Consider the following 14690-nt stretch of genomic DNA (forward strand, 5'->3'; position numbering starts at 1 on the left):
TCACAAAATAAGGGTATGCTATTGATATTTAATTTGTAATCTTCCAATTGTGTTTTTAACCAAATTAATTGAGAGCAACATGCAGATGCGGATATATATTCAGCTTCAGCAGTGGATAAAACAACTGTGGCTTGTTTCTTGCTTGACCACATGTTGAGTGTGCTTCCAAGGAAGCAACACATGCCGGAGGTGCTTCTTCTATCCACTCTATCTTCCGCATAATCTGCATCACAAAACCCTACTGCACAAAGGTCATCAGATTTAGGATACCATAGTCCATAATTACAAGTTCCCTTAATGTATCTAATGATGCGTTTAACAGCCGTAAGATGGGATTCTTTTGGGTGAGATTGAAACCTTGAACATACACCCATACTTTGGACAATGTCCGGTCTAGAGGAGGTAAGATACATGAGTGAACCTATCATTCCTCTATACCTTGTTTCATCCACATCTTGGCCATCATCATCCTTTTCAAGTTTTGTGTTAGGATGCATTGGTGTACCCATTGATTTGGAATTTTCTAGGCCAAACTTTTTGATAAGTTCTTTTGCATACTTTCCTTGGTGAATAAAAGTACCACTAGGAGTTTGTTTAATTTAGAGGCCAAGAAAGAAAGTAAGCTCTCCCATTAAACTCATCTCAAACTCACTAGTCATGAGTTTTCCAAACTCTTCACACAAGGACTCATTGGCCGAACCAAACACAATGTCATCCACATAAACTTGAACTAGAAGAATATCATCATTAGATGCTTTAATAAATAAAGTTGTGTCTGTGGTACCCCTTTGAAATTGATTTTCTAATAGGAAGGCACTAAGCCTTTCATACCAAGCTCTTGGAGCTTGCCTAAGGCCATAAAGAGCCTTTGAGAGTTTAAAAACATGATTTGAAAAATCTTTATGTTTAAAACCGGGGAGTTGAGCCACATACACTTCTCTATCAATAAAGCCATTAAGGAAAGCACATTTAACATCCATTTGAAACATTTTGAAACCCTTATGGGCAGCATAGGCAAGAAGCAACCTAATTACTTCCATTCTAGCTACCGGAGCAAAAGACTCATCAAAATCTATTCCCTCTTCTTGATCGTAACCTTGGGCCACTAATCTAGCCTTGTTATGAACAACTTGTCCATCCTCACCAAGTTTATTTTTAAATACCCACTTAGTACCCGTTACCTTCTTACCATCCGGATGAGGTACTAATGTCCAAACCTCATTCTTGTCAAATTGAGCAAGCTCCTCTTGCATGGCCTTGACCCATGATGGATCTTCAAGAGCTTGTTTGACATTGTTGGGCTCCATTTGTGACAAGAGAGCAAAGTTGCTAGGTTCGGTTTGCCTTTTGGTGGAGGATCTTGTTGTTATTCCTTGAGAGGGATCACCAATGATGAAGTCATGAGGATAACCCTTCATAGACTTCCATTCTCTAGGCTTTCGGATAGGTGTAGAGCTTTGATGAACTTTTGTGGTCTCACTGTTTCAGTTGCTCGTGCCTGCTCAGGAGGCAAAATGGAAATGTCTCCTCCAATCTGACGAGACAAAACTGGAATGGCAGATTCTTCATTTTGTACAGATTTGAGATTTTCTTTGCTTGTTCCAGCTTCTTCACCATCTGAATCATTATCTATCACAGTACTGGGAATTAAGTTAGAATCACAAAAAGCAACATGTATGGATTCCTCTATGGTTCTATGCTCTTTGAGATAAACTCTATATGCCTTTCTTGTGGTGGAATATCCAACAAACATTCCTTCATAGGATTTTGGATCAAATTTTCCAAGGTTTTCCTTATTGTTAAGTACTAAGCATTTGCATCCAAAAACATGAAAGTACTTAAGATTTGGAGAGGTTCCTTTCCATAGCTTATAAGGGGTTTTCTTTAACCCTTTTCTAATTATTGTTCTATTCAAAATATAACATACTGTATTTACAGCTTCAGCCCATAGAAATTTAGGAACCTCATTCTCACATAACATAGCCCTAGTCATCTCTTGAAGGCTTCTATTCCTTCTTTCAACAACCCCATTTTGTTGAGGTGTTCTAGGGCATGAAAAATTATGAGAAATTCCAAAGTCATCACAAAATTTTTCAAAGTCTTGGTTTTCAAATTCTCTTCCGTGATCACTTCTCAAATGAGCTACTTTTAAATCTTTTTCATTTTGAATTTTCTTGCAAAGGATTGCAAAAGCATGGAAAGCATCATTTTTATGAGCAAGAAAAAGTACCCAACCAAATCTAGAGTAATCGTCTACCACCACAAGACCATAGTGTTTGCCTCCTAAACTTTGAGTTCTAGTAGGACCAAAAAAGATCAATATGTAACATCTCCAATGGCCTTTTGGTTGAGATTCCATCTTTTGATTTAAAAGAGGATTTTACTTGTTTGCCCAATTGGCAAGCATCACAAGTAAGATCTTTATCAAACTTTGATGTTTGGAATTCCTCTAACCAAATTCCTTTTGACTAGCTTAGAAATTTGGTACATGATAGCATGACCCAACTTTCTATGCCAAAGCCATTTTTCAGATTTAAAAGAGGTAAAGCATGTTACATTTTGTTCCTTTAAATCCTCAAGAGTTAATCCATACACATTGTTGCATCTTTTAGCTTCAAATAGAACATTCCAGTTTTCTCACAAACAACTAGACAAACAAACTTCTTAAAAATAACTTCAAAATCCAAATCACATAATTGACTAACACTAAGTAAATTATGTTTCAAGCCATGTACAAGGAGAACATCATTTATACAAGAAGAGAAACTTTTACCAACTTTACCAACAGCCACTATCTTTTCTTTCCCATCATCACCAAAAGTGACAAGTCCTCCATCATACTCATCAAGCTTTATGAAGAAGGTTGTCTTTCCGGTCATGTGCCTAGAGCATCCGCTGTCCATGTACCACATGTTTTCCTTCCTCTTGGATGCTAGGCATACCTACAAAATGAACTCAAGTAACCTTTGGTATCCAAATCTTTTTGGATCCTTTCACATTAAACCATCTCCTATGTCCCAAACCATTGTAATCAAAAACAACTTTGTAAACTTTATCACCAATCATTCTTTCACCAAAAAAACATGGAATGGGAAAATGACCCTTTCGGTTGCATAGCCTACAAAACCTTGGAGTTGCTGTTTTGTTAAAATAGGTGGGATCTTGAAACCTTGTGTCATTAGAAGATGAAGCTTTATTTTCAAAAGAAGGTTTCTCATCTGATTTATAAAACCCCAAACCAGCTTTATCAAAAAGTGGTTTTTAACTAGCCAAAATTTGATTTAGATTTTCAGAACTGAGAGTAAATTTGGCTAAGTCATTTTCAAGATTTTTAATCTTTTCCAGCAACTCTTCATTTTCCTTAAAACAGTTTACATATGCAACTACCGAGTGATCACTTTCACAGCTTCTAAGTTGGGCTTTCAACTGCTTATTTTCTTCCACAAGATCACAAGCAGTTTCGGCCTCTCTTAGCTTTTCTTTGAGAAAACTATTTTCAGCTTTAAGAATGGTAACTTGTTGTTCAAGATCTTGGTTATCAAGCAGAAAATATTTTATTTTTTTCAGAAAGATGATCTATCATAATATGAAGGTCTTCAGTGTCAGGGTTATGAAAGATTACCTGATCTATGTGATCTGCCATGAGACATGGTTGTGACTTGGTTTCGGTCTCTTCATCATCATCATCATCATCTGAGTCATTTTCTAAATCTTCCCATGGTGCCATCAGACCCTTCTTCTTTCCTCTTTTTGGCTTTTCCTCATTCTTTAACTTGGGACAATTAGATTTGAAATGTCTTATTTCCTTGCAATTGTAACAGGTTACTTTACTAAGGTCTTTCTTCATTTTTCTTGAGCTACCGCCTTTGCCTTTGAACTTCACCATTTTCCTGAATTTTTTGGCAAACAAAACAAACTCATTTTCAGAGGAGTTATCACTGGATTCTTTATCCAGAGGGTTAGTCACAGATGAAAAAGCAATTCCTTTTTTTTTTGAATCTTTTTTCAAATAAGTGTTTTCAAAAGTAAGAAGGTTTTCTCTCAAATTATCAAGTGTCATGGAATCAAGATTATTGCTTTCAGAAATAATTAAGGCTTTTGTTTCCCACTCTTTAGTGAGATATCTCAGCACTCTTCTCACAAGCACAGAATCAGAATGTGTAATTCCCAGAGCATCTAAGCCAACAATGATAGTGTTGAACCGCTCGAACAGTTCATCAATGGACTCTCCTTCCTTCATTGCAAACATTTCATATTCTCTGTTCAACATGTCTGTCCGAGTCTTCTTTACAATGGTGGTTCCTTCATGAGTGATTTGTAGCTTGTCCCAGATTTCCTTTGCCGTTGTGCATCGTGATACCCGTCGGTACTCCTCAAAGCTGATAGCACAGTTGAGCAGGTTTACTGCCTTGGCATTTAACTCTACCTTCTTCCCATCTTCCTCGGTCCATCTTGCTTTTGGTTTGAGGGTGACCACTCCTTCAGCATTTGTGGTAGTTGGAAATTGAGGCCCTTCCAGGATAATCTTCCAAAGTCTGTAATCCACTGCTTGTACAAATATCTTCATCCTCTCCTTCCAATAGGTATAACTTTTCCCATTGAAAAGAGGAGGTCTGTTGCTTGATTGTCCTTCGGTCAGATTATAGGACACCACATTTATGCCACTGTTTTTCGCCATGAGGATCTTTACTCCAAGCTGCAAAGCTTGATCTCTTTGAGACCAAGCTCTGATACCAATTGATGGTTTCAGTGGCTAAGAGAAGGGGGTTGAATCTTAGCCCCTTTTTGCTTGCTAACACTTGCTGGACTTAGAGGAAACTTTTCTGTTTTTAACTCGTCCCTAGCCACGAGACATTTTCATTTTGTCTCGTCACTTGGCACGAGACATTTTTTATTTTTCATCTGAACAGTAAAAAACAGAATTGAAGTAGGAAGAGAGAGAGAAGATTACACCCAGATATATCCTGGTTCAACTGCTAAGTGCAGTGCAGCCTACATCCAGTCTCCATCACAACAATGATGGAATTTCACTATAATCATTTAGATTACAAATTGTAAAGTGCTAACCCAACTTATAAGGGGATTCTCATAGAATCATGAAACACAACACAGATGTACAAAGGAACTCTAAAGACATCTATGGCTTTTTCTTTTAATTTTGCACTCTCTGCCTTTTTCCGCTCTATGGCTTTTTCATACAAACCTCACTGTTTGCCTTTTTTCCATGAGACTCAAGACATGACAAAATTAAATAGAAAAATTACAAAACAGAAAACATTGAAGGAGAAGAGAAATATGTTAGCTCAGGTAGCTCTGAGAACACTGTGCCTCGCACTCTCACACTTTCTCCTTGCTTCAAACAGTGGTTGTTCACTCTTTTTATAGAAGAGGGAAGCCTCCACACTTGAAGCCAAAACCCAAGCTTAACTTTTTTTCCTTCAAACATAACCGGTTCAGCCACAGAGAGAGAAGAGGTAACTAATGCAAAAACCAACATGCAAATACCTCTAGTCCTTTCTTGGTCATCACTCTTTATCAATCCGAGCGCTCCATCCTTGGCTTCCTCTCCAAGATGGATTTCTGGCCCTTGATGCTTCATGATGATGATGGCTTCATCTGCTCCAATCTCTGCCTCTTCCATCACTTCGCCACTCTAGCTACTTCCTGTGGTGGTTTAGCAGAATCAGAGACAAGCCATCCTCCAAAGATCTTTCTTGCTGGCCGAATCTTCATCTTTCTTTTTGAGTATGAAGGATCCGAGATTACCTCACCAAATCTTACCACTTTTTGGTGATAATCTCAGCCACAGCATACTTTTCTTTTTCTTTTTCGTGCCATCAACTCGATGGTCTTTAGGCTTGCTTTCCCTTCCTTTCGGTAGCTCCAAGTAGCTTCCATGGCTTCCTGGTTAATGACCGAAGAAAGAAGAAGAAAGAGATGAGAGAGAATGAGAGAGGATGAAGAAAAGCAATAAAGTGTGTTTGAATAAATTAATTAAAATGAGTTGCTTTTACTTCCCTTTGATTGAGTAGCGTGTAGCATTGATGATCACCATCATGTCAATCACATTTTCTCTCTCATAGTTCCCATGCATTTATTAACTCCACTTCAAAGAGATTTGAATTCCATCACATGGTATGAGTGGAGTCTGTTGGGAGTGTGCAGTATAATTAAAAAAATGGATTTTATTTGTTAGAAGGATAAAGCAATATTGTGTGTCCCATCTCCTTTTGATTTCGGTCCAAGCAAGTTGGTCATTTACCAACAATAAATTTGGGCTTGCACATTTAAATTTGGCCCAACATTATAATGATCAATTCAGCCATACATCATTGAATATTTTTGAATCAATGCTGAATTGATTTAACAATTGGGCTTAAGTAACAATTTCTAGCCCAAATATGATTTCAGCCAACATTATCACAATGTCTTAATACCAAGGCTGAATATTTTTGATACAATTGAGCTTGATATATTTTTCTTTTCTTTTCGGCCCAGTAACAATCCTGCATCACAAAATTATTAATTAACGTATGTTAAATAAAAATCTAATCAATAATTTTGTAATTAATTATTTCAATAATGTTTGTTCATCATCAAAAATTAAATTAGAGTTTTCTAAACTCATCAAGAATTAAAAAAAATAGTTAAAATATATGTAATATTACTTTGTTACTCTCAATAAAAAAAGGAAAAAAAAAAAGAAATGAATATATTTAAAAAACTAAATTATATTAGAGTTAATTTTAGATATTTTAACTTCAAATACAAATTTTACTAGGTTGAATTTGTAAATCAGATATATTTTAATCTGATTTACTTTTTGTTTGAAGATGAAAATTAAAATTCTTGCAAAAATTTAAATTCAAGTATTTTTTATATTTCAAAAAAAATTCAATTCTCAAAAGAATTATAATTCTAAGCTTTCCAAACACAGTATAGGTATAACATTTAAAAACATTAAAAACATCAAGATTCCCACCGAAGCTTCAGCGGGTTCTCTTTATTTTTTTTTCTCGCTTTGGAGTTTGTATTTGGTGGTGGCTTGTTTTCTTTTGTACTTAAGTATGGGCTGGACCCCACACCTCTTTCTTTTTTTTTTTTGGTCTGGGCTCTTTCTGGGTTAAAAATATTTTGTGGTCTCCTTAGTGGGCTACTGGGTTCTTAAGGTAATCTGATCTAAACCAAAAAAAAGGTAATCTGATCCAACGGCCCCAGTTCGATCAGGAATGAAGCATAATCCCCTGTGCGCCCCCACTGTCTAGCACCGCAGCACTACCACCACCTCGGAGCTCCACGGTTTCTCCTCCTACGCAAAAGCACCGCGCAATAACCCTCGCAACCCTGTCTTTTCTAATTCTGATTCTAGACTTTCCAAATTTGAGCTAAATTATCTCTGAACTTCTATCTCGAAACGCGTTTCGCTTCTGAACCAACGAAGGTGTTGTTATTGGTTGTTTTTCTGTCTCTGCTTCGGGTCGCGCCAATGGAACTAGGGTTAGGATTAGGGCAACCCTTTGTGCTTCTCCTACTCGCTCAGTTCTTCTGATGCCTGGCTTGCGAGTTGCTGGCGTCTTCATGTTGTGAATTCCGAAATTTTTGCTCCATTGATAGGTTAAAGTTTGGGGTTTCGTCATGTCCGATAGTGGTCGAGTTACCATTACTCTTGGCCGTAGTGGTCAGGTAATTTGATACGTCTTCTAATTCAAAATCACGTTGTTCATTTTATTATTTATAATTTTAATATTTTCTGTTCAAAGGAACTTGTTTGTGTGATTTCTGCTACTTTGATTTATGTTTTTGTTTTGGGATTTCCTTGTTTTTACTTGCTTGTTTCTGTTGTGCTTTCCAATAAATTTTACATGCTGAAAATTTTCGGATTGATTTTCTGCAAGTGCTATTTTGTTAAATTTCTTCTTTGGGGAATGCAGGAATGCGATTTTTGTTGTTTCGCCTCCATTTACTTAAGTTTGACTTTTGAGCACTGAATAGGGTCCTATTCCAATATATGATGAATGATTGTGTTCATTTTTGTATTGTGCCATTTGAGTTTTAGGTTGTCAAGAGGGATTTATCTTCAGCTGACGTATCGTATGCTTCTTCTCTTTCCTTGGCTGGAACTAAGCGGCCTGTAAGAGACAGAATTGGAAATAATGTAGATGGTTATGGACACAGCAACAACAAACGGTGTGTTTGCTGCTGCTTCTGTGGTATATAACTTTTTATTTCAGTAACAGAGGCATATTAGGATGTCTCGTCTGTATAATTCAATTTCAATTGAAATTTGATTTTGTTTGTTACTTTTGTGTTTTTAATATTCCCTGCAGACACAGAGGAGATAATAGCATACAAAATGGGTTTGACGGTATTTAGGCCCTCTCAGCAGTGAACTTACTCTTGCATCTTTACATAGCTTCATTGTTTCTGCATTTCTGATATCTTTTGGCTAAATTTACTTAGATGGGCGTATTGACAAAGATGATCTTCGGTTGAAGCTTATGCGCAAAAGTGCATCTAAGCGAGCTGAGAGCAATGGTGATAGGAGCCAGATAGATCTCCGTGAAAAACTGACCAAGGCAGTTCGTTCTCCAATGACCAGTTTTAATTCAAAGCAGCGTGAACTTGAACCAAGGGAAACAAGCATGATTAGGCGAATTCCCTCAGCTAGAAGTTCTGATGATTTAATGCGTATGGAATCCATGAGAAGCTCATACTCTCCTTGGACATTGGACCATATTAGGCGAAGATCACCAGATGGGTTTCCAAGTAGTTCCAGGAGGATTTCCCCTCAAAGAAATGTGGAAGACCTACAGAGGAGGCCACTAAATAGGACATATGAAAGTGTTACACCGGTACCTTATGTAACTAGGGATGTTGAATCTTCAAGGCCTCCTGGCACTACACCTGCATCTTTTGCAGCTCGCTCAACAATGTCCACTTTGCCTCCTGTAACTGCTAAGCCTGTAACATCTCATCTTGGCCAACTTCCTCCATCAAGCAGTGTTGCACAAAGAGCTTCATATGTGGTGAGTAATACCTACCTTCTGCCCCTTGATATCATTTCCTATAACACTGCTTTTGGTCTTGGAGATTTTTTCCCCATGACCATCTGATAGATGCTATGGTTGATTCCTTTATGCCCTTGCTGGCTACTCCATATGCGAAGGATTGTTTATGAAAACAGGACTTAATGGCACAAGATTTTTAGTGTTATTATAGTCAGAAATGCTTTATGCAGGTGAAATTGGTTGTTGTATATCAAAAGATTCTTTAAACATTCCAATTAATAGTAATCATAACAGAAAAATAATTTTTTAGGATGGCTCAATATAATTGCTTATTCATGATCTTCTGCTTGGGGAACTGATTTAGAGGTATGAGATCTTTTAGTTCAGTACATGTGATTTCTCTGCAATCTGCATATTATATTGTGATAGGGCATCAGTCCTCTTGTTGCAATCCGAATCTGCAGTAGCATTGTGAGGATTTGAATGAACGAATCTATGTTTGTAAAATTGTGTAGTTTTGGTTAACACCTTGAGTTCATAGTTGTAAAATTGGCCCGTATATGATGACCACAAGTTATGGATATGCTGGTTGTTAGCTGTTTCTGATCATAGTTGTCAAATTGTGAATCATGACATGAATTGTTTGACCAATTTTAGAGTTGTATGACACAACCATATTCATAAAAACCATAAATAACAAAGATATATATCCAAAGCATAAAAAAGCACTTAAATATTGCAAAAATCAATACAAATCAAGACACTAGTACCATATTACCGTACCAGCATCCTCTTTACCTGTCTTCTTGGGCTGAGCAGTAGCCACCATAGGAGCCATTAATAGTGGGAAAAACACAGAAGCAACAGAACCGAGCAGCAGAAAACAGCACGAAGAGAACATGGACAGAACATGAAGCAAAGTAGAGGGAATGTGAAGATGAGAGGTTAGGTAGCGTTTGTTTTGAGGTACTGGGACAGAGACTGGGAGACTGAGACACAGTATCATGTTTGTTGGCTTAAAGACTGGTACTAAAATTTCTGTCTCTGTCCCTAAAATTTCAATATTTCAGTACCTCTAAAAAGTAGGGACACAGGGGACTGAAATTTTTAGAGACGGAAATTGAAATTTTAATAACATTTTATACCTAAAATACCCTCATTTTAATTAATTAATTCTAATTTTATCCTTTGTGCAAATTAAATTAGAGTTTTATTCTTGTTTCAATTTTTGTCTCTCACTTTGCACCAAACAGAATACTGAAATTTATTTCGGTCTCTGTCTCTTAGTCTCTGTCTCTCAGTCTCAGTCTTTCAGTCTCTGTCTCTCTACCAAACGCTACCTTAGAGAACAATGATTGCAGAGTAGAGGGAACGTGAAGAGAAGTGGTAGAATGATGAGAAAGTGGGAAGCAGAGAAGCAGTTTTGAGAAGCGGAGGGTGCTTTTTGATCTATTTAAATTAATTTCCTAATTTTTTTTAATGTTGATATCTAATTTGTCCCCAAAAAAATACCAGAAAATACACAACAAAGAACAAACACATCTTGCTTGTGAATTGTTGGAACCGTGCGATTTGAATCATATATCTAATCGGACCTGTTTCAATGATTAATTAACGATTCAAACACTTAGCTGATTCACTGCTATTATTGGTCCATTTTATATCTAATCGGCCCTGTTTCTGGTCAGTAGGTTTCGTATGCTCCTCTAAAAGCTTACATGATGCTTAGATATGATAAGCTGATAACATGGAACCAAAAGAAAAAGAAAAATACGAAATGACAATCAAACAGTTCGTTGTGTGGGCTGCATGATTGTCTTGCCTGACTGTTGGTATATTTATAGATGCCTCTGTAATGTAAGTGAGGGGCTGGATTTGGAGGATAAATGGATTGTGTGTGTATCTTGAGAATGATCTCTCCTGAGATGGTAAATTTACTACTATTTTCTGGCCTTGACATTTGTAATTTAGGAAGAGTTGGAATTTATTGCCCCTACACTCTAACATGACTCTAAAATTAAGTGTTAAACATCTCTATTTCTGTCTGTTGTAAAGCTCATGATCTTTTCAAAGGACTTCCCCTCTCAAACATGTTGAGATATTTAAAAGCTACGCGTCATAAATAGCTTTTTCTTTTGTTTGGTTTTTAGAACTTGTAAGGAGGATCTCTTATCTTCCCATTTTTTGATCTTATCCTTCTTTCAATCATAATGATAGTGTTTTATTTAAAAAAAAAAAAGAAAGAGGGGGGGGGGGGGGGGGCGGTTAAACAAAGGTGTTACAGTTTTGAATGGGAAATTTATTTAATATGCATTACAGTTATTACGATCTCTTTGATCTGATCCCGAAAGCTTTTGGTGTGAAAGTCGCAGAAAAATGTTCACCTTTCCCGTTGAATTATCTGAATAGATTCTCTGTAAATCTGTCCTGATACGTTCTTTGTTGGTTATCATATAGGGTGACGAACAGCAATCTCTCCAAACTGTTGATGGCCTGTTACATGCTCTAGGACTGGGAAAATATGCCATTCTCTTCAAGGCTGAAGAAGTACGTAACTCATTTGTTTATGTATCCTTTTTCAAATGTAATTGTGTGGTTTTTTGTTGTTGTATGTTATTTGTTCAACTTGAATGTTAATAGCATTTGGTAATTGGCTGCTAGAAGAATTCTACTCTAGAAAATTGTTGGTGAATGCTAAATACAAATCTCGAGATCTTTTGAAGTGATCATTTTAAGCAGTATTTTGCAACTTGGCTTAATTCTTTTATTTCTATTCTGCTTCTTCAGTTTATTCTTTATTCTCACTGCATTATTGAATTATAGTGAGCTATCTCTGATTTGTTTTCATTGTAACAACCAGCTTTTTTTCTACTAGGGTTGGGAGACAAGTTTCAAAATATTACTGACATGTATAATGCTTCATGTTTTATTAAATGGTGGATCACCTGAGAATTTGGGTTCTGCAAATTGCTATCTTATTTAGTGTATATGTATTCTGATTTATAGAAAGGTATGTAAATTTGGGGTGCAGCCCCTCCCTGGATCCTAGGTAACCAGGGATGTCCTGCACCCCTTTATGTAAATTGGGAGTGTTAACATAAGGTTTTCTTCTTTCTTTGTTTTCCTTTTTGGTCTGTGTGTGTGTGTATAAAAGAAACATACAGGAAAATTTTAGCCCTTAAAAAGTAATTGATCATGCCCAAATTATATCCACTTTTTAGCCCATATATTACCTTCTCTCTTAGATTGACCTTCAAAGGTTCAAAACCCCAAAAGAATTTGAGAAACTTTTATTCTCGTAAAACGATTCAATAAGATTTTAGCTCCACTCATATCTGACAATTAAGAGAGTTCCATTCACTTATATTAAAATTGATGTAGTCAGACTCCTCATTAATGCAGTTTGGGTTGTGTGCTCAAATGGTTGTATCTTAACATTATAAGTACAGATATTCGAATTAATCATTATTGAAGATCGTCATGATTTTGATGCATTGTCTGTGAATTAGGGCGTTTCTAATTGGCATTACACTGATGTGTCCATGCAGGTAGATATGACTGCATTGAAGCAGATGGGAGAACATGACCTCAAGGAGCTTGGAATTCCTATGGTAATTGTCCTTTTTTAAGTTCCATTTATAGAATATGTTCCGATCACACATTGCTATATTGTGTGTATCTCAGACAACATTGTATGGGCTTTGTTAGGGGAATGGTGCTGCTGGATTTCCCAATGTTTTGGTATTGTTAATTTTTTATTTTAATTATTTATTTATTTGAATGCTTAGTATCATTTTTGGAGGATTCATCTTCTCAGTGCAATCTGCCTTATCCAATATCATCGATTTCCATTTGTTCTCTTGTTCTTTCTCTACCATCTGCAGATCGGATGTCCAAGTATTTCGTTGTTGACCATGTAAAACATAAACAATCTCATATCCAATGTAACCTTCACGAAGATGCTTTTTCCCGTACCCACTATTTCCCGCTTGCACCATATTATCTATAGTTTACAGTTGTGTTCAATGTAAATCTCAGACTTTCACTGACTTGTAACCCAAAAAATCTCTATGCCTTGCTATTTCACAGGAAGCTGTGAACTTCCCTCGTTCACACTTCAGGGAAATATGCTGTTTAGATCTTACACATCTGACAAAAATCTTCCCAAAAAAGCATATGAAAGTTCATTTCAGTCCAGGCTAAATTCATTCCTTACCATTTTGCAATCTGAACCTGATGCAGATATACTAGTTTAAGATTCTGCGTCTTTATTTGTTCTAGTGTAGATGTTCCTATATGTGTGTGCATGCACTCATTCACTAATGCATATTGGTATGTATGCTTGCTGCATCTTGTGAGTAATCGACGGAAATATGGTGGTGTCATGTGTGTCTGATGGAACTTGCTTCTGTTACAGGGTCCAAGAAAGAAAATTCTTCTCGCTCTCTTGCCTCGTGCAAAACGTCAACAGTGATATACTGATATTACTGCATGAAGTAAAATTTAACACATGGTTGGATCACCAGGTTATTGGTTTTTGTTTCGACTTTTTTATCTTTTTTCTCTCTTTTTTTCTTGGGTTGATGGTAAAGTACATATCTCAGTTTGTACAACATGCTCTCTCTCATATGGGGTTTGAGTGCCCCATTTTTGCATTTAAAAACAACTATTTGTTAACATTGTAGTCTGTTGGGGAATATTGATCTGTGACATACTCTGTCCTTTCTCTCCTCTTCGTTTGAAGAAATAGGAAATGGAATCAATTTATACTGAGCTAAGGTTGATCGATATCTAACTGTCTTAAATGTTTTGCATGGAGCATGGGTTTGGAGTGTATTAAAATGTTTCCAATATTTCTTTTATTTATCAAGAAAAATGACACTTCTCATTCTTGTTGGACACTTGAGTGAAACTCCCTACTCTTCTCTACCATTGGATTGTGACACTCCACACACCAAACTAATATGTTGATTGTGTTCTACATGATAAGGATAGTAACTTAGTTTGGTGTCTAAAACTTCAAAAAGTGAGTGAGTATTGCCGGTCTGTATCACACTCCTGCTAGAGTAGCAAGATTTGGAGTGAGGAGTGTCATTACCAAAAAGTGCATGGCATTGATGCTTTGAAGTTTACCACCCTTTTAAACACGGCATTTGGCTCTACAATTTATGGTGCAAAAATATCTGCATGCCTTCTTTTTCCTGATTGGACCGAAAATGAACAGTGATTATTATACTTCGCAAGAATGACGGCAGAACAGTGGATCTCAATATTCCCGGCAACTATGCAATTGCTTGCTTTTCTTAAAATCAAAAGTCAATCATATAGCGTGGAATAATTGGCGCTGCATAGCTAATGAATATTTTGAATGTGTGGTTAGAAAATTTAGGTAGCGGTTGTTTCTAGAGACTGAAATTGGGATTTAGTATTGTGTTTAGTGGTTAGAATTTAATTTTGGGACATAATTTCAGTTTCATTAGTATTTCTAGAAAGTGAAAATATGTGATTGAAATTTTGGAGATAAAAATTGAAATTTTATTAACATTTTTTTAAAATTATTTTTGTTTAATTTTTTAATTTTTATATTTATCTTAAATTAATAATATTGAAACATAATTTAGTCCAGTATATTTTACATAAAATATAATACAAATTTAATTTTTCTTTCTCTGTTTATATTTT

At 36.2% G+C, this 14690-nt stretch overlaps 1 protein-coding gene across 2 annotated transcripts; it reads left to right on the forward strand.

Annotated features, from left to right (window-relative positions):
• Positions 1-6980: 6980 nt before the first annotated feature.
• Positions 6981-13781, forward strand: LOC112801044 (uncharacterized). Of its 2 annotated transcripts, none has more exons than XM_025843569.2 (7): positions 6981-7683; positions 8057-8187; positions 8328-8365; positions 8461-9026; positions 11466-11555; positions 12557-12619; positions 13426-13781. In XM_025843569.2, exons 1-7 carry the CDS (start codon positions 7636-7638, stop codon positions 13480-13482), a joined length of 993 nt encoding a protein of 330 aa, XP_025699354.1. In that variant the 5' UTR covers positions 6981-7635; the 3' UTR covers positions 13483-13781. The 2 variants fall into 2 exon arrangements, 1 of the variants encoding a protein (XP_025699354.1); XR_011881954.1 differs by having other exon boundaries at positions 7193-7683; positions 11466-11576; positions 12458-12619.
• The last annotated feature ends 909 nt before the right edge of the window (positions 13782-14690 follow it).

The sequence above is a fragment of the Arachis hypogaea genome, chromosome 5 (assembly GCF_003086295.3).
Source record: "Arachis hypogaea cultivar Tifrunner chromosome 5, arahy.Tifrunner.gnm2.J5K5, whole genome shotgun sequence".
NCBI classification, from domain to species: Eukaryota; Viridiplantae; Streptophyta; class Magnoliopsida; order Fabales; family Fabaceae; genus Arachis; species Arachis hypogaea.

Coding starts and splice junctions, on each gene's coding strand:
- LOC112801044 (XM_025843569.2), top strand. CDS start 7,636: ATGTCCGATAGTGGTCGAGTTACCATTACTCTTGGCCGTAGTGGTCAG. Junction 8,366..8,460: donor CATACAAAATGGGTTTGACG/GTATTTAGGCCC, acceptor AAATTTACTTAG/ATGGGCGTATTGACAAAGAT. Junction 9,027..11,465: donor CACAAAGAGCTTCATATGTG/GTGAGTAATACC, acceptor GTTATCATATAG/GGTGACGAACAGCAATCTCT.